Source organism: Pteropus alecto, unplaced genomic scaffold (genome assembly GCF_000325575.1).
Source record: "Pteropus alecto unplaced genomic scaffold, ASM32557v1 scaffold61, whole genome shotgun sequence".
Lineage (NCBI taxonomy): Eukaryota > Metazoa > Chordata > Mammalia > Chiroptera > Pteropodidae > Pteropus > Pteropus alecto.
Genome location: NW_006434835.1, coordinates 8,852,638 through 8,878,491, shown reverse-complemented (window position 1 = coordinate 8,878,491; position 25,854 = coordinate 8,852,638). Strand labels below are relative to the sequence as shown.

General features: G+C 42.2%; 1 protein-coding gene across 2 annotated transcripts in view; it reads left to right on the top strand.

Annotated features, from left to right (window-relative positions):
- The window catches only part of FAM49A (family with sequence similarity 49 member A), a 50,673-nt gene that overhangs the window by 10,149 nt on the left and 14,670 nt on the right, over positions 1-25,854 (top strand). The window contains exons 1-2 of one of the 2 annotated variants that reach the window (XM_025045788.1): positions 1,681-1,815; positions 15,097-15,176. In XM_025045788.1, the coding sequence (XP_024901556.1) occupies positions 15,107-15,176 (70 nt within the window). In that variant the 5' untranslated portion in view covers positions 1,681-1,815; positions 15,097-15,106. Of the gene's footprint in view, positions 1-1,680; positions 1,816-15,096; positions 15,177-25,854 lie in introns of those variants that run through there. The other variant, XM_006910243.3, reaches the window with a different exon arrangement.

Genomic DNA, 25,854 nt, shown 5'->3' with positions numbered 1-25,854 from the left:
TTGACTGTTCACCAACTTTCTACGCTCTGTTAAGGGCTGTGCTGGGTATAGATAGTGGAGCGACAATCGAAACCTGCCCTCAACAAGCTTAACAGACAAGTATGAATATTATATATCTGATAGAAATCTATATAGGATATACAGGGTATATGTATTAGGGCCATAGAAAGGAAGAGGTCGGTTCTAACTTGGGAGCAAATGCAAGGGTGAGGAGGGGTGTTCAATGTGGGTGGAGGTGAGGGATCAGCTGAATCAAATCGGATATGAAGTGAAATGGGTAGATAGATAACCTGACAGAGCCGATATAATTTTGCCAACTAAATAGAATCTTCGTTATGCTGGCAATTTCTAGAAATTTTGAAAAAGCTTATTACTTATTTCCACTAAATGCAGCCATTTCCTGGGCAATGCAAGTGGACTTCCAAAGCTTCAGGATCTGTATTAAGAGCATTGTTTCATCATCTCAAGGAGTTTTTTGAAAGCCGATGGACATAACATTGGTGTTTGCAAATTATCTTCAGCCTAATGCCTAGTTAGCATTTTACTATTATTACAATTGCAATGTGAGCTGATTGCAACTGAGGTGAGTCCTCATTGCTTCTTGAATTCCAAAGACAAAGAGTCTAAATTACAAAACATCATAGGAGGCCTTTGAATATACATGATAGATTAAGCCAGGCCGTCCAAGCATTGCCAAATATAGGTACTTTGGGGCCCACATTATTAAATATGTGAAAATTATTTATAGTTAGCATATTTGTTCATTTCATGACACTGGATGCTTCAGAAGTACACGCGGGCTTGAGAACAATGTCTCTTTAGTAGTTTAAGCATTCCACCTGATTTCCGAATCACTGCTTTGTCACAGAAATAAACTATCAGTCCTCGATTGCAGCAAGAGCCAGTTTTGATACAGCCTGGCACATTCAAAAGTGCTGGGACTCTCACCACCATCTGTCCTGGAGAATTTGAATCCAAAGATCTTCAAGGGACAAATCCAAGGATCCCCTGCAGACGGGCTGTTAGTGAGCCGTTCCGTTTCTTAAATGGAAGTTGCGTCCCGTTTCTAACGTGGCTCATGGTTTGGCATTAGGCTGTGAATACATAGTTGGCAATTGTTGAATATCCTTACTGCGTAAACCTCTAGGCGACTGGACCAGGAGGGGTTTCTATACTATGTAGCCAGTCCCGGTGCCTTACAGATGATGAGGATGAGACTCCGAGCGAGAGGGTGACCTTCCCCAAGGTCTTGTCGCAAATAAGTGGCTCAGAGGAGATTAGGACACAGAGCTGGTGACTCTGTGCACTGGGCAGCGCTACAGAGGCATTGCAGACATTGGTATCTTCATGTCCTTTGGGTCCAGGGTCGGACATTAACCGTCTGACCCTCCTGAAGGGCTGAGCTGCAGTCCTGCCCAGGACAGGACGGTCCCTGCTCCTGCTGTCTTGGCTCCGAGTTCCTATCTAATCAGTCCTCATGACTTTCTCTCCCTGTACTGGTCCCTAAAACGCACTTTGCATTTTTTAGTTTCATGCTGTCTCTCATTAAAGCCACGCTCCTCGACCATCCCCCAGAATGCCTGTTTCTCCTCCATTCTGATCCAGAGGAGCATGTGGCTGGAAGATCAGGCGACAGGAGAGCCTCTCCCCACGTGGCATATGGAGGGAGAAGCTTGTGTTTGTTGAAAGAGAAGCTCCAGAGGGTCATGCCATGTTCAGGAACGAATGACTTCACCGTTCCACGTGTGTGTGCGGAGGTCCAGCTGTGTGTCAAGCTCCTAGGAGCTGAGAGCACATATGTCAATGGTGATACAGGTGAGCTGCCTCTGGCCTGTGGAAGAAGGGAAGGGGAGAGAGAGAGAGAGAGAGAACATAAGGATGGGTAACATACTGCTTTGGACAGGGCGGTCAGGTTGGGCACCACTGAAAAGTAAACCCTGAACAAAGATCTAAAGAGAAACCGTGTAGATATTTTTGGGGGAAACATCATAGGCAGAAGGACTAACAGTGTAGAGGACCCTGCGGCAGAAGCATATGCAATAAGTTCAAGAAAGAAAACGTGAGGAGGTCAGAGTAGCCCAGCGAAGGAAAGAGAAGTGGAGGAGATGAACTACCTTGGGCCTTGTCGATGATCATAAAGATCTTGTATTTTGCTCTGAGTGAAACAGGAAGTCATCGAAAGGATTTAAGCAGAAGGAGGACATGATGCAACTTGTAATTGCTGCACAGTGACTGACTGAAGGGTGGGGTGTGAGCAAGAGGAGAGCTGGGAGATCTGTTTAGGATAGGGGTACGCTACTCTGAGAAGGGATGTTGATGGCTTATAGCTTGATCTAGGGCCCTGATGGTGGTGGGTGTGGACATGATTGAATTTAAGCTATATCCTGAAAGAGCTGATGGAATTTGTTAGCTCGGATAGGGCGTGTGAGAGGAAGAGGGAAGTCAGGGATGACATCAATACTTTTGGGCTGAGCATCTGGAAACATGGAATTGCCATAATTGCCATGGACTCAGAGAACACTTGAGAAGGAACAGATTTTGAGGGGAGAAACCAAAACTTTACATTTTGAATATATTAAGTTTGAGGTGTCTATGAAAAGTCAAGTAATCGATTGGATATATGAGTCTGGAGTTTAAGCAAGGGATCAAGGTAATAGTTATAAATTTGGAAGTCATCAATAGATACTCTAGAATGGTATTTAAAGTTCTCAGAAGTATTAATAATTATGTAAGATAGAGGAACTCTTCTTCATGCCCAAGGGGATAGAACTAAGATCGGTGGGTGGAGCAATACAAATTACAATAATAATAGTGATTATGGCAACTATCATTTTTGCATCTGGCTATTTACATATGTTGGCTCATTATTCCTAAAAACCACACTTGAAGGTTGAATTTATCCCTGTTTTACTCATGTTGAGGCTCAGACTCAGGGAGGTTAAGTAACGGTTGTTAAAGACATTGATTAAGACTGCCCAGCTAATTAATGTGTGAGCTGGAATTCAAACCCAAGTTCATATTCTTGGCGCTACACTGAGCAGTAGGAACCAGATCACAGCCCAGTCTAAGAAGTTCTATGGCATGGCCTTTCTTTCATCTTTGAGAAATAGACTTAGCTGAGACTTTGTGCCAGCCCACCCCGACCTTCAAGCCAATCCCATCCTAGAGATCGAGCATTTGCAATGCCAGGTGAAATCATGCTACCCATGCGAACACACAACACGCAATGTAAAGCAAGAAAGAACAATTTGAAAAGGAAAACAGTTTAGAGAGATGAGATGTCAGGAAGATAAAGTCACATTTCTGCTCGAGGCTGGCTACATTTGAAGCAAAGACATTACCAACAGGCTCTTGTTGGTTTCTTTTGCTTGTTCCAGATGCCAAATGACGCATGCCTACACCATGGAGTCAGGTGGGGGAAGGGGAATGCAGGCATTCAGTCCACACTGGCTGAATGGCAGGCACTCTGCTGTGTGTCTGTCATTTCCCTTCAGCCTGCCATAGTCAAATGCATGCAGTGGGCTCCATCTAGGCAGGTAAGATCTGAGGGATTAGGTGAGGCGTCCAAGGGTCAACAGCTATGACATGCTACAGTTGGGATTTGAACTAAGCTTTGCAGACCCCAAAGCTCATGCCTGGTGCACTGTACTCCTTAAATAGGGGAAAGAAGGGCAGGGGCTGGGATCCTGACAGCACAGCATCTACTTTATCATCCGAGAATCCCAGCCTGCAGTCCTGTGAATGGCCAGCAGAGGGGACCACGCACCCAGGTTTCTCCAGCCTGCTGCCTGAAGCCATGTTGAATGAGCAAATGTTTGCAGCAGACTCCGTGAGATCTAAATGTCTCCTTGGCAGGAAATCCGCGAGGAGCACTGCGGGGTTGTGCAAACAGCCTTACAATGTCCGCTTGTGTGTGTGCACTCGGCTTCGCCCGCGTCGCCCACAATGCTCTGGTTTTTTTCGGATAATGGGGCTCTGTGGAGCCATGTGCCTTGTCATGCAAAGGGAGTGACCTGCGTTTGTCATAAATGGGCTCTTGTATGATTAATAACCATGCGAAAGAGCCCGCAACAGCCGTTCAGCACTCGACTTCGCCTCTTCGCTGAGGCGGTGGTCTGAGCTGGCTTTCTTCTCTGGCTCCGAGTAGCCGTGCAGGATTGATTGCTGAAAGGGATACGACTTGTTTGCATTGCGGTTGCCGTTTTTTATATGTGAGATGTGCAGGACGCTAGCTGACCGCATGCCAGACAGACACTGCTCTAGGTGCTTTTACCTGCGTTCTCTCGTTTCCTCAAGAACAATACTGCAAAGGAAGGATTGTGATCTGCATTTCACGGATGAGGAACACTCAGATTGGAAAGCGTAGAACGACTTGCCCAAGGTCTCTACAGCCCACGTCGCTTCCACTACGTGACTCCTGTCCCTTTCAGTGTGGTCCTGGTCCACACACCTGGAAACGCCTTCCTCATCCAGCCTGGTGTCGGTGATTTTCAAATAAATGAGACATTTCTATCCCTGGGCTTCGGTGTGTTTACTGTACCTCCTGGAATTATATGCGAAGCACGTGGATCTGTGCATGTGGACGTTTTTCTGAGAAGGCTGATTTCTTCTGATTCTCGAAGTCATCTGTGATCATTAAACAACAGAATCACACACCCCAAAATATCTCTGCAGGGTAAAGCTTTTTTTCTCCCACCTAGGTCTGTCACCAGTGACTACTTTCTCTGCTCATCTCGTTTGCAGTTGACATTTTGTTGTCATTTCAATGACTACTTACCAAGCCGTTTCAAGAGACATAAATGGAGAACGCTGAATGCGGGACCTGTGCTTGGTGCTTGGGTGGGGGAGGAGTGGTCGAGGTGGGTGACTTCCAAAAATGAAAGAGACATAGCCCTCGAAAGAATTTACAGCAAGGAAGATTGTTAATTTGGGCCGAGGGGGTGGATAGGACGTTTCCGGTTGGAAATACTATTTGATTTGGATCTTGAAAGATAGACAAGCTCTCTCTAGGCAGAAGAGAAGGGAAGGGCTTTCTAGGCGAGGAAAACGGCATGAGCAAAAATACAGAAGCAAGAACAAGAGAGGCCAGAGCCCTTGGCGCTGTCCGCAGTCTGGTGCAACCGAGGTACAGAACGTTCAGCGGAGCCGAAACTCAGATGCGAGCGTCAGGGCAAGTTTTATGGCCCCGAATGCCTTGTGAAAATCGTACCATCTCCATCCGAAAGGCAGCTAGGAACGTGTTTACGCTAAAGCACGCCTTCCTTCCCCAGGAAGGTACGCAGGTGGGCCCCCGTTTAAGAAAACTCAGCCTCCGAAAACTTAGACCCACAAATCAAGTCGCTCCCCGGCGCTGGGGCGGGTGGGATCCCTCAGGGGCTTTCACTTCCCAGAAGGACTCCTTCCAACAGCACCGCGCCTCCCTGTGCCTTGATCTGCTCGGTCGTATTTCACCACCTGACAGTGAACTATGGAGGCAGAGAAACTTCAAGCACAAATGTGCGATGCAGCTGCTCAGGGGATGAAAGGCAGGCAGAGACGAGGTGAAAGCCTTATTGTTATTTTTGTCTTGTTTTGTTTGTCCTTTGTTTTTTTTTTGTTTGTTTGTTTGTTTTGTTTTTGGTTATATTGTAAGATAACAGCAATGAGAGTGATTCAATTCGCCGGTGTTCATTTCTCGCCTGCCATTTCCTGTGACATGCTCAGAGAAGGTCGATCTGACGCGCGTAGTGTATTGGGCGTCAGATCGGTGGGAGGCGAGAGAGAGGTGAGGATAGAGTGACTGGAGGCGATGAGATGAGATGGCAGCAAGGGAAGGACCGAGAGAAGAGTGGACCGGAGGGCGACATGAAAAATTAAGTGATAGGGTTTGGCGAGAGAATAGATCTAAAGGGTGCAGGAGATGCAGAAAGCTCAGACGACACTCAGCTTTCTGGCTCAGATACTTGGACGGATGGTGATGCCTTGTGTTGAGGAGGGAGGAGGACATTTGGAGAGGGCAGAGCACGAGGATATTAAGGCCGCCCCCCTCCCCCCATTGCTGTGCTTGCAGGAAATCCACTTAGGCCTATGGACCCGGAGTTGAGCACCCAGGTACGATTTGGGACGAGAGGTTGGGAAATTTTCATATGGGTGAAAATTGGAGTCCAGAGGACAGTGGGAAGAGATGTAAAGAAAGACCCTTGGAGACTGACATTTAAAGGTCAGATGCAGGAAGGAGGAACTTAAGAGGGGGCGGGGCATTCAGAGAGATGAGGGGGAGCAAGGAGACGGAGACCCGCCACTTCCCAGGGCGTGCACACACGCCTCCGCTGCAGCGCCCCGCTCCGAGGAAGACGGGCCTGGCCCTTGTCCGTTTAAATACCTGACAAGGAATTCTGGGAAAAAGAGGTTTGTGATCCAAGAGATCCTACAGTATGTTTAAATTGCGGGGGGTCAGAACACCCCAAACCGTAGGTAACTTCTCGGGGTTTCCTTTCATTTTCTAGACTGCAATGAGGCCATACGAGAGAGGTGGAATAAGTAAGTTGTCTCACATCGCTCAGTAAGCAAGAGGCTAGCACGTGGGTCCCTGGGGGCGCTGGCTCTGCCGAGCCTCGTCCCCTTTGAAGTTAGGTGGAACTGGCCTGGGCGGGCGGAGACTGCCAGCCCTGCGTCTAGGTGAGGGACAGACTTATTCAGCAGTTTCCTCAACCATGTTCTTGATTTCACAAGTGAAAGGGAACAAATTCACCAGTGACCTCCCAGCGGAGGGCTGGTCCGGAAGTAAGCCCCACTTTGATTGTTTCCATGTTCACCGGCATTTGAAATCGGGGGGCCCGTTGACTTTCATTCCCTAAAAAAGGACCTAATTTTGCCCTCATTTCTTGGAAACCTTTTGCCACTGTAATATTGATGTTTATGGGGAAATCAGCTTGATGAAGTAATAGTCTATTTTGGAAACCTTAACTCAGATATTGACAGGGTTATTTTCAACCTGAGCTAATTGTTCAGCTCCATAAGGGTCTCTCAATATTTTTTTGAGAATTCCCTCGGACTGCCTCACAACTGGACTCTAGCAGCTTATATTCCACGGGGAACGCCAAGCCCTTTTGAGGGACACCATGGTACTAATGATCGATGAGAATATTCAAGGCATTTTCCCATTTGAGTGCCATTACCTGTAGTGTTAAAACGTTTTGAAAACACATTTTAGCCATTAACTCATTTTTATTGTCAGATGAAAGTGCTTAATAGACTCACTGTGCTTCGGTTTCCCTCCTTCATCTTGAAATGAAATCATCTGTTGGATTCTTGTCAACACATTCGGCAACGGAACAGAAAACCTTATGACTTCACTGCAGAAGTGACAGATGCAGAAGGGGCTTCCAGCCCAGCCCAGACATCTAAAACCGCTGACCTGGTTTAGCAGATTCGGGCCCCCTGAATTTATAAGCTGCTTCACGTCATTGATGCATATCCCCCGCCCCACTCCCAGAAAAACAGGTGCTTGCTTCTATCGCTTAGGAAATGTGCCTTTACATGAGTTGAGAAGTGTTTTTTTTTAAGCCACCTATTTTGCATATGTTGTATTATAGGCTGATGGCTAACTGGTTTTGCATATAAGGGGGTTCAGCGGTCACCAGGAGAAAGTGTGTCTGAGCCACATGAACACCAGTACATCAGGGCTGCATCTTTTCCTCCTGGGACTGCCCCCTGGACACTGCTGATGGTCCCTGCGAGGCAAGCCAGAGGGGTCGCTGGCTTTTCAGGGCGGTATGAGGAGTCTGCGAACCTCCGGTGTCACTGGCAGCAGCTGTCATCCTGGCTGCCATCAGGATCCCTCTAACTCTGAACCTCGCTGGTCAGGATGAAAGGCAGATTGTCTTAATAGCCCTTCGAAAAATCACATCCAGCCCCAGGAACATCCCTAAAGCCAGACCTGGACTGCGTTACCCTCTTCTGCTGGGAAAATCTTGGGGCACTGTTGTTAGGCAGTCAGGCTTATGGTAAAATTAAGAAAGGCGGGTAGCGGGCCGCAGCGGGAAGCACTGGTCTGAGAACAGTGACAAGGTCTCTGCTACAGCTCCACTCTCAAGCCCGGGTTAGTCACTGACCATCTTAGCAGCTCCTAGACTTTTGAATTTCAAAAGCCAGTCAAACTTCACAATAACCTCTGGGAATCCAGGATGCAACTATCACCATCATTTTGTAAAATAAATCAAATCATTGCAGCATACAAATGATTGAATAACTTGAGCTTTCTGCAGGGCATGGCGTGGCATAGCTTTTATTTCTTTCATTTTGCCACGGACTGACCGAGGCTTTGGAACCCGTGGTCAGGGCAATCTTAAGGGTTCCTTTTCCAGTGCTAACTGTGTGCCAGACCCTGTGCTAAGTGCTGGGGACACAATGAGGTGTAAAAGCCGCCCTGCTCAAGAAGCCCCACATCCAGAGAGAGATGCGAAAAAACGCGTAATTCTGGTCCATGCTGATAGGCGCTGTGGCATGGGAAACCCAGCGGGTCAGGAGGGCAGAGAGAAGCGGAGCTCACTCACGGGAGTGGGTCTTGTTTTATTTGCAGTGGAGTCGAAGGTGAGGGGCCACTCGAGGTTCCTTCCAAAGGCTCCGATCGTCAAACTCACACTTGAAAGGGAATTCTGAGAGGCAGTCGCCAAGCGCAGGGGCTTCGAGGTCAGATGGAACTGGATTCCACTTGTGGGCTTGAGCAAGTTTCTAAATCCCTAAAATTATTTCCTTCTCTCTCAAATTGGGGTTAATAAGAGTTCCTACGTCATATGGTTGTTGCAAAAATTAAAATATGATACGTGAAAAGCTCTCATCACTGTGGCCTAAAGAGCATTTAAAAATATGAGCTGTCATTATAATTGTAAGCAGCAGGAGCAGCATGTGCAAAGGCCCTGAGTCAATACAGAGTGAGACCCCTTTAGAGATGTGCAGGGTGTGGCTAGAGTGTAGGGTGCAGGGTTATGAAGGGAGAGGGCATAGAGGAAAAGGGCAGAGGCCAGAGTCAGGTTTTCTGTGCCCAGCGTATGCCTTCGGTTACATTATATCCTACAGGCACCAGGCAGCCACCAAAGCAGATGAAACAAGGGAGTAACAGAATCAGATTTGTGTTTAGAAAGATGGCTCTGCCGGCGGTCTGGGGATGAGTGGCAGGGAGACACAGCTGAGTCAGGAAGATCGGTTCAGAGGCTGCGTTCAGGACACCGGCTCTGCTGAGGGTCTACGCTGAGGTAACCCCGGAGGGGATGCAGAGAAGTACACACAATTTGGACCACCCGTGGGGGTGGCCTCGTTAGGTAGCCCTTTAGCAGGTCCTGGCGAGACCCTACTAATAGGAAGCAGAAACGTCCTAGTGGCAGCAATACACTACACCTTATATTTTTATGTCTTAAAAGACGGATTTGATGTCCCATTTACTTTTTGTGTTTGTGGACAAAGCATGAAATCGAGAGTCAGGACATATCCATCTGGTCCTTTCTTTGGCCCTAAGGTATTTGGGATCCCTGGGCGAGTGATTTTTTTTTTTATAAAATAAGAATTTTTAAAAGATGATCCGAGTTCCAATGTAACACGTAAAGTGGGACTACAGATCAGAAACTCCAGAACCCATCTCGAAGATATTGGGAAGGACACGTACTATACCTGCCCCCCAGTTCTGATCCGTAACACAGGTTCAGTAACTCCTTCTCTGCCTCTGACACATGCTCATGTAGAGGATAAACGCGGCCAAACGCATCTTTGACAAAGGCGCGATGTTATATAAACACGTATCATTGTTGTAGTTACGATTGGTCTGTGGTTTCTATGCGAATTATGTCGCTGAAAAATATGTGGTTCAAGCAGGACTTCTCAATTCCCAAAATATTGAGTAACGGATAGAGAATCAAAGTCTTTGATTTCTCAAAGTCTTCACACCAGGGAAGCTAAATAGTGTAGATTCCAGGAGCCATTGTCTCATTCAAAGAGCTAAGAAAACTCATCCCTTCTGCCCTTCTGCTAGACCCATTGAGTATTTATCATCTTAGACCTTAAGAAAAATATTACAAAAAAAAAAGAAAAAAAAACCCATAGGGTTACTGTTTTATTTTTTTTCTCACCTTCTGTTCTATATTTTCAAAAGGCGGTGTTGGCTTAGGAATTGTTCGTTCACATAGTCATAGCTGCGGAAGTCTTAGTGCTGTTCTCTATTCATGAAAATCGGGCATTGAAATTCTGGCGTACGCAGGCAAAGGCCAGCTCTCACAATGCCTGCGCTCTGGGCCTGAGGCCTATTTATAGGAAACAAACAAATTTCCTCACAAACTGTGGCTACGTCTTTTTAACACAAGCTCTGGTTGATCTTATTTGGTTTTACACTCCGGGGCTACAGCTAATGCTATTATTTAATTTTTTTTCTTTGTGCGTGTGCTTTAATTCCCTCATTCCTCTTTTTTTTTTTTTTTTTACAACTGGAAATGTCAGCAGAGAACCCCTTTCTTTAAGGGAGTAGTTGTTTTCCACCGAGCAGCCTTAGAGCCAGCTCCCCTGGAAGTGGTTTTGAGTTCGGAGCCAAGAAAGTAGTCATAGAAAATACCATGTGTACTCCCCAAATTGTCACCCCTGGGGGATGAACGCCTCCCTTGGCAGGGACGTGTGGGCAGTCTTTACAGCCCTCCTACGGGACTAGAGAAACGCCCTTCTTCTAGACTCCTTAGGAAAAAACGTGAAAGGACCCATTTCAAAATGAGATTGCAGTGAACGAACCTTGAGGCGTAAGCCTTCTGTTTTGGGAAGATGCGATGTGTCACCCAACTTGTGTCTTTTGTTTCCTTCTCGCTCTTAATCCCCCCAGCTGGAGGGCTTCTCTCGGCCAGTCCGGATTCCCAGAGTCCTTCACACCTGGGTGACAGTTCGTTTCTTCTGTTAGCCACTTTTCTGAAAGAGCCCACTCCGCATGGTTTTCTCTCCTCTCTGAACGCCTAAAGAAGGATGTCCCTCCCTATCCACGCCATCAAGCAGTACTAGTGCGGAGCAGGCCACTTTAGAATCTAATGGGAACAGCAGACTCTCTCCCCAGAAAAATGAGCATGTGCATCTAATAATTCAATGTCTGGCATGCGCTTTCCATAGGCCACAGTCTCTTGAAGTCCCCAAAGAGGGACCTTTCAGGGGACTGGAGTCCCGGGTCTCCTGTGTGGAAAAGAGCATCCACTTTGTGTTCTCAGACTCTCAAAGTCAAATGTGAATCTCTCTCTTTATTCTTAATCTTCAGAAAGACACTTAACCATCTGAACCTCTTTTTCTTCCAATAAACGTGAAGATAATTATAGCTGCCTGACAGGGAGCCTTTGCAGGGCCCATCCCTTCACACGTCCTTATCCAACTGGCAAATCCTTTCCTACATCTTCGTTTGGGAACCAAGAGTTTGTACTCTCCCTGGCTGTGTCCCTACCAGACCCTCCCCGCAGGAGCAAATTCAGATGCCACAACTCTCCCATGCACCTCTGTAGCTGTGTCATGTGCCAGGTGCTTGACGGTGCTCTGGACACTCCAAGGGCAGCGCAGATGCCACAACTCTCCCATGCACCTCTGTAGCTGCGTCACGTGCCAGGGAAGTGTCACTCTACGGTGCTCTGGACACTCCAAGGGCAGCCTGTATGTTGGGGGCGGGGGGTAAAGTAAGCCTAAACATCGCAATGCAGACAACCTATAGGCTTAAATAATAAGCATGCTCTACACATTATTGCTCGACCTCCTTTGCATAAGTCTCCTCTTCCCCAGAGAAAAGGTTTTCCTTTTCTTTACTTTTTAATCACAAAAAGCTGTACTTCTTCAGTGTCACCCATTTGTTTTATTTTCTGAACACCAAATCGTGAAAGAGGCCCTTTCTTCTCCTTCGCTTTGGCTGTCGGAAGCTCAGGTCCCAGTTGATGAGCTGTCCTCAGCAGACGTGAAAGCTTTAGGCCTGGGTGACGTGTGATGCGCGTCCTACTTGCCTCTCCGCCTTCATTTTCCTTTTATTCTTCCCTTGCTCTCACTTTCATTATATGTGTATTTGCATTCTCTAATAGTGCACAATAACTTAAGTTCTTTTATAAAATAAGATAAAATATTAAAAAATAATCGTCATTAATTATCTCGCTAGTAATGTACCGCATAGTAATGTATTTTGCAAGCCCTGAGGAGCTGTTTGAAAAGACTGGAGAGTCTCTGTCATGACGAACGTGATTGGGGCTGTGGTGGAGGCCTCACGGGTGGGAGGCCTTTCCAAGTGGAGTCCTGGGTCCAGTTAAAAACCACCAAATTCTCTAGTGGGTGACCAATCTGTGTGATGTGAACTTACGTTGCAGACCTTAAACCAGAATGTGCTTGCATGAATTCTTGCCAGCCTTGGAAGGCAGCAGGATGCATCAACTTTTGCTATAAAGGAGATGAAATATTTCTGTACTTATTCAAGGAGCTTGTGTCGAAATGCCTGTTTTCTAGATTCCATAAGACTAGACTTGACCCCTAATGCTACGTAATGTCCCACAGTCATTGTCCGGGGCAGTTTCTATTTGGGATGTGAAGTATCTAGAATACTGAGCGTTCTTTCATTGACCTTGGTTGATATTAGAATCACGTTCCAAAATATTTGACCATATCAGCCAACCAGCTTAAATAACCTTCGAACAGAAAGAATTCTGAGGCCAGCTAATATTTGGATGTATTTCCATGAGCATTCCTTTTAGTCTGTTACTAATTTTAAAGGCTTGACATATTTCCCACCTAAGTATTCTGACAGTTAAATTATGCACAAGACAGAGTTTTAGGAGAAAGCTAAATGTACTCGGGTTTCTATGACACATTAATAGCGCAAAACTAGGGAAATTAAGAATATTTAGCTTCCATTAAGGCATTTTATCTAAAAATCGGGGCTGCTACTAAACAGGGGAATCGTCCTCCTACACGAAGTGCCTCCGGGTCTGAATGGGAATTATTCATTTAGTCAGAAACAGAGGCTTTCCCGCAGATCCAGGACGTTTGTGAAAGTTGCCCAGTGGCAGGGCTGGACTCTAGCAGTTCCGAATTTTAATTTGGCAGGACCTGCCCCATACAGGGCTTTGCCCAAAAGTATCTTCAAAGGAGATGAGCATAAAGGCAAAGGAGGAAAAGAAGAATGACAGAAGGAATAGGAAAGATTCTTTCAGAAGAGAGAAGCATGGCATTTGTCTCTCACTGTGTGTGTGTGTGTGTGTGTGTATGTGTGTGCACGCGCGCGCGCACCCAAATATTTATATACTTTTGTGTGTGTGTGTGTGCGCGCGCGTGCGTGCGCGCCCAAATATTTATATACTTCGGAATGGGACAGATTCTAAGAAGTATCCAGTTCAGCCTTCTGCCCAACATGTAACTCATTTTTACAATTTTTTAAGGGCTGATACAGCATATTTCTCCTTAAACACCGCTAGTGACAGGACGTTCACTATTTCACAATCGTCCTATTTCACAAGGCAAATAGTTCAATATTCAGACAACTCTAATGGTTAGCAATGTTTTCATGACATTGAATGAAGATCTTCCTTATTATTTCTTCACCAGGCCTCGTTCTCTTCCCCAGAGTTGCATACAACCTCTCTAATTTACCTTTCATAGCAGGATCTTATGTAATTATTTGAAGGCTCTTGCCATAATGGTGGTGGTAGTGGTATTTATCATGATCATCATCATCAACAGTAATAGCACATAACATTTCTTGAGCACTTTCTATAAGGGCCGTGCTAAGCATTTTATATTGTTATCTCATTAATCTTCACGACTTGACGCAATAGCTCCATTTCAAAAGTCATTTTACAGATGGGAACACTGAGGCTTAGAGACTGAACTAGCTTGCCCTGGATGTCAGAGCTAGCAGCAAACAGAGCTAGGACTGAAAACAGGCCTCCCTAAATGGTCTGTTTTCTAGCTTCACATCAGTGAATTACACCACAGATGATATCAGCAAGCGTATGAGTGTTTTCTCAGAGGAGGACTGTGGAGCCTGCATGACCTTGTGCACCCACGGGAGCTGCTCGTTATGTATTTTCATGCACAAAGTCATCTTTTTAGTGTGTTCTCTCACCGCATCTTTCTTAGAGTGGCATATTCTTTAAAAACTCCTGTATCAGCATAAACACTGTTGGAAGCCGCGTGCATAGAAAATCTCAAGCTTAGAGTTTCCCTTTGACCGATCTGGTGATTCTTCAGGTGGATCCTTCTCAAGCTGAGGTGTCTGAGTCATGGGTTAGAAGAATCCCTTCCAAGAACAGGGAACCCAGCATTCGGTTGCAGCCCCATGGACATGGCGCTGAATGAATGGACAGGCAGCCTCCTGAAGAATATAGCTTAATGTCTGAGAGCGGAAAGCAATAGAAATTCTGCTGTTTACTTAAATAATAACTACACATGCTCTATTTTTTTTTTTTTAGGTTGAGATTGCAGAAAATGTAACAAATTTGTATTTCTCTGTGGATCTGATTTATTCTTGCAAATGCCTTAGGCAGCAATTTCATTGAGAATGACTTCTTTGAATATTATACCTTCTTTTCATTTTTATACTTTGTGAAATATCCAGTCTCATTACCATTGAAATGTCAAATTATGAGAGCCTCTGCTTGCCTGGGAGTTATACTCTACAGACTAAAAGAGGCCCCTGGGGTTGTAAATCTGTGTTTTCTAAACTCTTTTTCTCAGGAACTTTTGAGAAACTTAACTTACTTGACAGATTTTTTTAAATAATACTCCCTCTGTTCTTGTATATTGACATGGTATGTTCCCACATCAATGAAACAGAAAGAAAACAAAACTCAAATATTAACCATAAAGATTGAGAGACTTGATGAAAAGGGAAAGGAAGCACATTGTAGAATATATCTAAACTCTGCCTCTGCGCTACCTAAAATACCTGATTCTTTTCATGGAAACAGTTGCTAAGCTATAACTCATCTTCTGGGATGAAGATGCATTGTCTAGGGTCCTCATATGTAGCAATGGGTGTCCAGTGGTTTTTATGCAAGTTAGTCAAATATGTTCAACCTTTTAGACGTTTATTTTTCATACTGCTAATAATATTCGATTTTGTGTTTTCTCTCCTAGGGTTGCTGGCATGGGGAACCTGCTCAAAGTTCTTACCAGGGAAATTGAAAACTACCCACATTTTTTCCTGGATTTTGAAAGTAAGTTCCAAAAATTAAAAGAGAGTGATGAAAACTTTTCACTTTCTTTATAGCTTGCTGATAGGAAATTATAACATAAAAAATCTTATATGATACTTAAACATTCAAATGTCACTGTGATTTCTTTCTGAGTCTTCAAAAACCATTTTCTGTCTTTACATTTTTATTTTAAAAAAAAAGCTCAATAGAACATCTTTTTAAATATGTCTGTGGTTTCCTTTAATTTTAGAAGTGATCAATTTTTGTAGCATAAGTCATCATTATATATTTTTCCAAATAATTTTCATGACTTTCTATGTCATAGTCTAAAGAAAAATAGTATACACAGTGATTTCCATAGATTAATATTAAACAAATTATCGCTAGGCATGAAAGAAAAAGTGATCAGTACCAGAGATAAGGCTTACAGATGATTTATTTTTGAGTCATCCCTAACTGTTCTTTATATATTATTTGATAATACAAAACTATTTCAGGATTTTGAGATACACTCCTTTTATCTAAAAGCTTGTATTTCGTTTATCGAAAACTTTAAATATTTTTCTAAGATAAAATGTCTTATGAATCATGGCTAAATAAATACAGCGATTCTTATCTTGTTTATTTTCTTTATTGGATATGTTTACAAATGAGTAACAGTCATGTTTAACAGACTCAACTCATGTTTCTACCTTTACTCCTATGTTCCTCTTTTTTTTTTTTTTTTTTTTTTTTTTTTTAATTACAATTCTTTAATAGTGGGCACAGCTAAATGTCATTTTTCCCAGTATTCACATCTGTTGCAAACTTTAATCTGCTTTAAACTTTATTTTTTAAAGTTTTGTATCTATATTAAAAATAAGTTGGAATGCCTTACATATAGATTAAACTTCCTAACAGAGATGTATCTTTCCAGAACCATTGGTGGGTCTAAAATAGCTACTTGAAAAGAAAAATTGACCCCAAAGCTCATGTGTTCTGGAAAAAAAAAAAAAATTTAATCTAGATTATATTCAATGAAAAATACTTCTCTTCTGATTTAATTCGTTTTGCTGCTGTTGTGTTGTTCTCGTTTGGTTGGTTTGGGCTGAATTTGTAAAGAACCCATCTAGAAGCTCAAAACCAGACTGATTTGTACTTCAAAAGGGATGGGCTTCTTTACTGGTGTAACTTTTGCTACTCCTCTACAATATATGTATCTTCGTTGTTATTAAAATTTACTTATTTATTTTAATTAATTTATATATTTATGAATCGCTTTAAGAATTTTTACAAAATAAATTACCTATGATCCCACCATCCCGATTTTACTATTTGCATTTTCAGTTGGTTCTTTCCACTTCTTGTCACATCCATTTTACACTGTAGCATCCGGCACGTACAAAGGCCAAAATAGTGATAAAATACTCTGTTCACTCAAAATTACAGAAGCATATAAACACCTACGGGGATGACATGCCTTTCTTTTTGGAAGCTCTAAATTTCGCACATAGTTCTGAAGTTATGCCTACAGCCATTATTTTATTCCTGACTAGAGAGGGACATCTTAGTCATCTACAAAATAAAACATCTCATGGGGAAAAATTTGTTTTTTTTTTTTGATTCTGCATATCCTATTTCCTAAGGGTGGTTTTCAAGAAAAAAAAAATGATAATGGATTGGAAGGATAGAGAAGGAAGGTTGTGGTCATGATTTTTCCTCGAGTCTATAGATTTCAGCTCAAAACCATAATAGTATATCACGTATGTTTATGAGCATCTCTGTAAGCCAGGCAACAGTAGGGTGATGGAGCCAAACAAGAACAGTCATAATGAAGTCGCAGGCTTGGGAGGAGCACAATCCAGACACAGTTCAATACGAGATAAAATAACGGGCATAGGAGATGCAGAGTGTGGCCTGGGAATAAAGAGGGAGAAAGAGCATACATCTAGTTTCAGGAAATGGTGGACCGTAAAAGGTATCGGAGAAGTCTTCTAGCAAAAGGTGGCATTTGGAATGGGTTTAAAGAATGAATGGTTTTTTTTTTTCTATAGGTGAAGATGGGGAGGGGAGTTTTCCAACAGATAGAAGTGCAGATAGGAGTAGGAAGGGCATGTTTGAAGAATGACAAGAGGCCCAATTTAGACAGAGGCCCAAAGCTTATTGACTGAAGTAGAAGGCTGGCTTGAATTAGACCATGGAAAGTAGAAAAGCTCAGGACTGGATGTCCGTAACCAGGGGTCATCTCCAAAGAGCAGAGCTGAAATCACTGAGGGAATTCTAGGGGGCAGACAAGAGCTGAGCAGAAGGGAACTTCAGGTGTGTTTATGCTTAAAGGGAGGTTGATTAGTTAGAGCATCCAGGACAGAGGCTAAGGAAGGAAGGAAGATGTCTTACTAAACTGAGATTCTTGATGGCAGAGCCTAGGCCCCACTCAGTTTTGTGACCCAGAATTTAACTGGTGTTCAACGTGGAGCACTGATCACTGAATGAGACTTAGTAACAGATGCTGGCTATGTGAAGGAACAGACAGAACAGGCTAGATCCACGCAGCCAGGAGAGCACAGACGTCCATGAAGAAGGGAGTGTAAGTGGACTCAAAAGCTGCAGATTGGTCAAGGATAGGCTTGAAAAGGGGATGACAAACTGGGAAGTGAGCTGCCCAACTACTGGTAGCCATTGGGAGGACAGATTTCAGATTTATTGCTTTGAGTACAGAGGCTGGATTGCAAAGAGTTAAGGAGTAAGCAGTGGAGGGAGGGAGGCCGAACAGCATACAGCAACAGCTTAAATGAATTTGGCACCTCTGCTTTGAGTGTTGAATATTCTTTTTGAAGTCAGTCATGGAATATAATTAAACTGGGTCAAATAGATATAATTAAGCTGGGTCAAAATATAATACAAAATTAGACACATCTGCCCTCAGGTTTTCCGGTTGTGTAAGTCTGACTTAAATTCTTGTTTGACCTTTGCAGCGAGGTCTCTACTTGATGCTCACATTTCTGCAGAACCGCTTAACATCTTTTTCATTGTTGTTTTCTCATCCTACTACTTTTTTCTTTTTCTCTCTCTACTTCCTTGTCATGTCTGTTTCCTCTTTGAAGTCTGAGAGACAGAGGGGGAATAAAATGCAACCTAATCTTTCATGAGTGATGGTTTTGGGGATGGTGTACTTGAAGATCTGTGCCCGAAAGTCTGCTGATGATTACTGAGTTGAATCCACAGTTATGGCACCCAAAGTGGGCAGCAGGCATTAGCCTTCCAGTGAAATAGTCCCGATGATTCCTAGACTGAAATGATCACTATACACATCTGGTGAACCTCATTTCTCTATAGTTGTCTGACCCTTGTCCCAAAATTCTGATTCAATGGTCTAGTCCCAAGAATCTGCTTTTGCCTCCATTCCCTGAGTGCTTCTAAAAACCTGAATTTGGAAACTACATTTAACTCATGCATCTAAGTGATGCGTTAGCCCACCCTCCTGTTTGGGACAGGGGAGCTAGCCAAGCATCCTTCGTGTTCCAAGATCTGGAGCTGAGGTCTCAAGAATTGGTCACAGAGGGCTCCTTTTGGTTTTTGTGTTCCCATTTCCCCTTGCCGAGCAGGAAGCGGAGAACTAACTGTAAATCGGAGCTGCGACTCTAGAGCGACACCCTCCCTCAGTCCTTCACACAGTGTCTGTGTACCTTGGAGGGGAAGCTCTCTAAGACAGGGAGATGTTCAAGTAGATTAAAATCTACATGTCATTACATGGATCAGTAATTCTTTCTCTATGTTGTCGTTGTTGAGTGCTCTTCCATTATATCATAGTTTGCGTATTCGTTCTCCTGTTGACAAACACCTGGGCTATTTCCAGCTTTTTAGCTATTATGTATAAACCCTCTATGAACATTATTGTAGAATCTTTGTGGGCATCATTTCTCTTGGGTAAATACCTAGGAGTGGAATTGCTGGTTCAGTTATTGCAACTTTAAGAAACTGTCAGATAGTTTTCCAAATGGGATGTACTATTTTCCATTCCTATCGGCAAGACAGAGATTCAGGTGTTCCACCTCTTTTTCAGCATCTAACGTTGCTGTCGACCTTTTTCTTTTTAGCTATTCTAGCACTTATGGGATGGTATCTCATTGTGGTTTTAATTTGCATTTCCGTGGTAACCGATAATGTTAAACATAAAACACTTTTCATATGCTTATTGGTTATTTCTTTATCATTTCTAGGAACTGTTATCTACTCAAGTCTTTTATTCATTTTGTTCATTATGTTCTTTTTCTTTGTATTATTAAGTTGTAAGAATTCCTTACCGTATTCTGTATACCTGTCTTCTGTAAGATATTTTCACTTGGTTAGTAGCTTGCGTGTTTATTTTTTTAATGATGTCTTTTCTTGCACAGAAATTTTAACTTTCGATAAAGTACAATTTATCATTTTTTTCTTTTATACTGAGTACACACTATATCCTCTTTAAGAAATTTTGGCTAACCCCTAGGTCATAAAGATATTCTACTATGTTTCCTTCTGGAAGTTTTAGAATTTTAAGCTTTACATTTAGGCCAATAACTGATCATGAACTAATTTTTGAATATGTTACGAGGGAAATGTTGGATTTGTTTATTTTTTTGTGTGACAATAAAATTGTTTTAGCTCAGGTAGATTGCTTTAATGCCTTTATCAGAAATTACTTAACTGCAATGTATATGGAGCTACCTCTGATCCTTCTTTTCTCTCCCATGGCTTTATTGATCGTTTTCACCAATTAATGCCAAAATATAACAAGTGATAAATTTTAAAATTAGGAAGAATAAGTCCTTCAACTTCAGTGCTCTTTTTTAAGATTGATTTGACTATTCCAGCTCCCTTACTTTTCTAAATAAATTTCATAATTAGCTTTCAATTTCTACCAAAAAAAATCTTGCTGGGATATTGATTATAATTACATTTAATGTATAGATCAACTTAGAGACAATTAGCATCTAAATAATATTGATTCTCCGTATCTATGGATGTGGTATATCTTTCCATTTGTTTCCATATTCTTTAATTTCACTCAGCAAAATTTTATTGTTTTTAGAGGTCTTGCATATATTTTGTTAAATATAACCCTAAGCAGTTTCTAATTTGACTATAACAGCTTTTTTATGCTTAGCATTTGCACGGTATATGTTTTCCCATCCTATCTGTACTTGTATCTTTACAGTGTGTTCTTATAAACAACACAGTCAGCCCTTGCTTTTCATCCAAGCTGATAACATCTACTTTTTAAGTGGAGCGTTTGGTCCATTTGCATTTGATTATTGTATGTACATTTAATTAATGTTTTTATTTGAGTCTATCTTGGTGTTGATTTGCATTTGTTATATTTGCTCTTTGTTTCTCTCAATGATTTTCTGCCTTTTGATGAAATCAAATAATGTGTTGGTATTCTCTTGTGTCTTTTCTGTTGACTTTTTAGTTATGCCTCTTAGTGCTTATTTTAGATATTTTAATATGCATCTTTAATTTGTTATAATTTATCTTCGAGATATATTCCCGACTTCACGAAAAATTTAAAACTCTTGTCACAGTATACTTTCAATCACCACTCTTCCACCCTTTGTATGTTTGTTATGTTTTGCTTCTACATATGCTATAAACTCTTCATTGCAATATTTTTTCCTTTAATTTGTCAGTAACCTTTTAGGTGTATGTACATGTGTGTGTACTTTTAATAAGTCTTATATTTACTCATTCTGGTGTTCTCCATTCCTTCTTACATAACTAGGTCTCTGTGGTATCATTTCACTGCAGCTTAAAGAACTTCCCTGAAGAGAGGATTTGGTTGGCATCTTATGCTTTATCATTATATGTCTTATCTGGTGTCCAGCACAAGGATGGGCATGAAGAATGGGATTAGGAACTTTGATTTTTTGATCGATGCTAATTCAGTAACTATCTGCAGAGCATCTCCTGCATCGTAGCATCAAGCAGGAATAGCAAGGGTGGAGGTGAATAGCAGGGAGGTATGGAGGATGACATAGGGCATATAAATATAGAAACATCAGAAGAACATGACTCTACTTCAAAAAATACACAGTTTATTTGGGAGATAAGATGCAAGTATACTGAAGAGATAACAGTGTAGGCAGTAGAGGAGTTTGTATTAGGACAGAGAGCGAGTGATAGGCTAGCCAGAAGATGTATAGGCTTTAGCCTGGGCTGAAGACACATTTCGTAGAAGGTAGTGACTGAGAAATGATTTTCTTCTAAGCCAAACAGACCTTTATGAGCATAATAGGAATGCCAAGAACAATAACGGTATGGAGGGAGCTGGTGTTATGAAGCCTCTAAACCACTGGACTCTCAGAAAGGCTCTGACTATTTTGACCTGTTAGGCCTATGGTCTCCTACTCTTTTAAACAAATCATGTCAGATTAGCTGATCCGCTGGGGTTTTCTTTTCTTATTTATTTATTTATTTTTTTGGTTGACACAGACCACTTCTTGCCACTACTGATCTCTTCTTTTATCTGTTCCTCTCTGGTACCTTCACATCTGCTAAGGTTGCTGAGAGGACACCAGATAAACTTGGGAGAGGAGAGAGGGAAAATGAAAGACATCCTCTGCTTACTTTACAAATGAAAACAAACAAACAAACAAAAGCCCCACAGAGGAGAACAGACCTGGGAAGCAATTTATGAATTCCAACACAGGGACTCATTCACAGCAATTCCTTAAATTTCTAGTTCTCTTGCTTTTTAAAGGCTTTTCATCTGTGTTAACATCTTCATTATGACCCTACAGGTCATCGTCCCTACAGGACCATACAGAGAGAAGATAAGGCACTTGTTAGCTTCCCTCCCACTACCAAGAATTAATGAAGCCCAGAGAGATTGATTGGTTTGCTTTGGGGTCTAATAGTCAGTGAGTGACTAAACTGGCAACAGGACCTGGGTCTCAAGAACCTCCATCTTTGGAGTTCCCCGTTCCCCCTGTGACATCACAGGGATCCCACTGCATGGGAATGAAATAAACAAGCCTTCAAAGCACCTCAACCCTTGCTGTGCTTTGCAATCCCTCACTGATTGTTCCATGGAAAAGGGCTCTGGTGCGGGATGACTGATGTTCCTATACAAATAAATATGTCATCTCAGTCACACTTATATTTTCCGATGGACCTTTGCAATTTTATGTCGTTTCTGTTAGCAGTTAGTATCATGCTATAAATCATTGCCATTTTGCATCCCCACATGTTAATAATAGATGGTTATTTATGTTTCTTAGTTTATCCTGAAAGGAAGAGAGGTGGCGCGAGGAAGCGGTTGGGAAGAAGAGCTATAGATTTAATTTATGGCTTTGGCAAATCCTTTTTGCTGGACCTTTCTTGGTGTTTATGCAACAGCTGGTGTGGTGAGGAGATAGCGATATATCCTATTGATGAAATGCCAGGGCTTACTTCAAAGCCAGAGACGTCTCCAAATAAATTGTGTCTTCTCCTTACATTATCTTCGGTTAATTTGTTTGATTCTCTGTCAGATTTTCCATACGGTCCCACATAGGTTGTTAGGAGAAGGTATGTATGTTCCTGCTGCTTGTAAAGACAGAGTGCATCCTTGGCTGATTTACAAAGATAAGAACCCTTTGATGTGACAGCCCTGCTCTGGTTTGAGCCCTGCTGTCACGCCCTGGGGTATGTTCATGGAAGATGTTCATTCCTGACAAACAAAACACATAGCCACCTTCCTCTTCATCCCCACGGTGGAATGCCAAGCATTCTGCTTTCAGTAAATATCAGAGTCCTCTATAGCAAAACCTCCACCTGACCCCAGTGACACCAAAATGCTGACAGTTACTATTCACTATCACTAACGAATTGAGCCAAAGGAGGATAAATAGATCTCTTGCAAAGAAAATGAATACTGTTTATCTCCCTTAATTGGTGGGGGAATTTTTTTCACTAAAAATTTGAGGCACTTGGAATTCAGTGCGTTCTTGACAATGAATGCATGTATTCGAGGTCACAGGGCACGTGATACATGTTCACACTTTCCACAATAACAAGTACAGGACAGGGGTCTAAATCATTGCCCAGGGAATGGCCTGGATGGGTTCGTTTCAGGGCTCCCAGAAGTATTGGTTTCTGAAATTGCCTGTGTAAATCACAAGGATTTTAACAGCTTCATTGTTAGGCAAGAGCAGTGTGGCTTTATGTAACTGTTCTCCTCAAATTCTAAGGAAATCATTGGTGATGATTAGAAGTTTAGAATGTAATTCTTAGAAGAAACATCACCAAAGAATTCACAGGCTGCAACAGGAAGTAAACACCCATTTCCATCAGTAATTTTATTGGTGGGCATGTGTGTGTGTGCCTTTGACTTCGTGTTAAATCTTCGTGTTAAAATAGAAAAATAAAACCCATAATTCAGAATTTCTGTCGACTCAGCAAATACTTTAGGAGGTTGCTGACAGGTTAAGCTTAGTAACCTTTCCAATTACTAATTCTTCAAGGTCTTTTTCAAAATATCTCTCCTTGACATCTGAGACACAATACGTTTTAAAAACATGGTTCCCAAACAAATGCGAATATGAAGAATTTCAAAAGTATAAACTCTAAAGCCTCTCAAAGGAATATTTCAGAAAGCAAAATGATAATAGCCTTAGGATTGGTGGAGTAAACATAAGTGCAGTTTTTCACTCAACAAATATCCTATCAGTGTGTTAACCTCTCTGAGGGAACACCGAGACCATAGATAAATGAAGGTAATTTAAAAACACACGTGTTAATGAAAGTGTGAATAGCCACTTTGTTGAAAAATACACATATCTTAATGATAACGGTGAGAGATATAACAGCCATTAGAGGAGAAGTGATAGAACATCTAGAATTAATAAAATCTTCATTTTCTTCACTGTTTCCCAACACCCACATTCTCTGTCACCTGGTCAGTTTCCTCAGGTATTCGTTGATTTGTGACATGTTTATTGAGTGTCTTCGATTGGTAAGGCGTATGGGGGCATCTAGGACAAGAATACAGACTCTGCCTTCAAAGATCGCAGAAGTCAAAGACAAGCAGGAAAATTATCACAAAACATAGTGTGAGAAGTGTATTTAAAGCATTCATTCCACCATTTAACAAATTGTTCTTGAGCATCTATGTGTCAGGCACTTGCTGGAGATATAATATCAAAACAAATAAGACCAGAGTCCTATGGTCCAATGGATCAGATTCTCATTCATTAGTCCTGACTGATCATTTAGTTAGAAGATAAAAATAGGATGAATATGGACTTCCACATGGATATGGGCCAATTTCAGATGCCACTTAGGGTTACACTGTCCTTTTCCCATTTTAAAGAAGAAACAGACGAACTAGAGCTTCTCCCAGTCAGCACTCTCTCTACCTTGAAAATTGATGCCACTTGAGACTTTAGTCTCCTGAGAATCTCACAGCTCCCTGGCCCAGAAAGCGAGGACCATGCTGCTGGCACCAAGAGCCCAATTATCAGCTGGAAGAAGAGGTGACTTCAGTTCCATGACAGGGGAAGGAGGGAAAAATAGAGCATGTAATAAGACTAACAAATTATGGAAGAAAATGAGCCAACTCATTTCTAAGTTACGATGAAAGGAGAAATGATGGATTGGATTTCTCCCACCTCGAGAAACATTTCAAATAGGACACTAGGATGTATGCCAAAAGAAACATTTTCCCAGGGAGGGAAGCGGGGCACTGAGGGTCCTGTTTCACAGGTCATGCCAGCCGCCAGGAGAGTCACTGTATGTTGGAAGGTATTCACCACCCCCAACTCTGCTGCCTGTGGGAGAGAAGGGACAGCACACACTCCTCATGTTCCTTGTCCAGCTCTTCGTGTTCTCATAAAGGTCAATGTTGATTTGTATCAGAAAGTGTCACTTCACCTGGGATGGAGAGAGAAGCTCACTTATCTGTAGCCAGTACCACGTGTAGGCCACTCTATCGGAAACTGTCTTATTTTTTGAAGTACTAAAAAAAAGACCTCTATTTTTAAAAAGTCGACTTTGAAATCTTTCTCCTTTTGTGTTTAAGTCGTCATCAAAAGGATGGGATTTGGGGTTTTGTTTTTCCAGCACACTCTTCTTCCAGCTTTAATTCTGTTTTGTTTAAAACTTATCAAGTGGTGACTTGCTGAGACAGAGCCATGTGACAGCCAAGATTAGAAGGCTTCCTTTTCTGGCCTCTAAGTGACTTCTTCTTTTACACATTACTTTATAATTATATTCAAACAAACAGACTTACCCCATGGAATCTTGGTCACAGACTCTACTTTTTTTTCTCCTTTTCAAATATATATCTCTTTAGGAAATTGACTTTGTTTAGCTTGTGATTTTTTTCAATGCATCCATCAAAAGGGGAAAGGATTTGAGTTAATGGGCGTTTGATTTTCGTTTGTTTTCTAGGATCTTTACTTTGCATTTTTTGTCATATGTTCTCTTCCCTGACTTTCTTCTTATTTGAAAATTGCCAGCATTACCCAGAAATTTTATTCCACTGAAATTTCAGTTTCAGTCTTCCTAACTTGTGGGTTTTTAGGTTTCTTTTGAAGACACCCATACCTCTTTGAGAAAAGTTTGGAAAAGCAGGAAAAGATAAGATATAAAGTGGTTAATATTGTGAATAATATTGTACCTGAGAACACTTACCAAGTGCCTATGGGAGACCGTGGAAGGTCACAAAAGATAACAAAGCAGTGTGTTTCTTTTGCCCTCT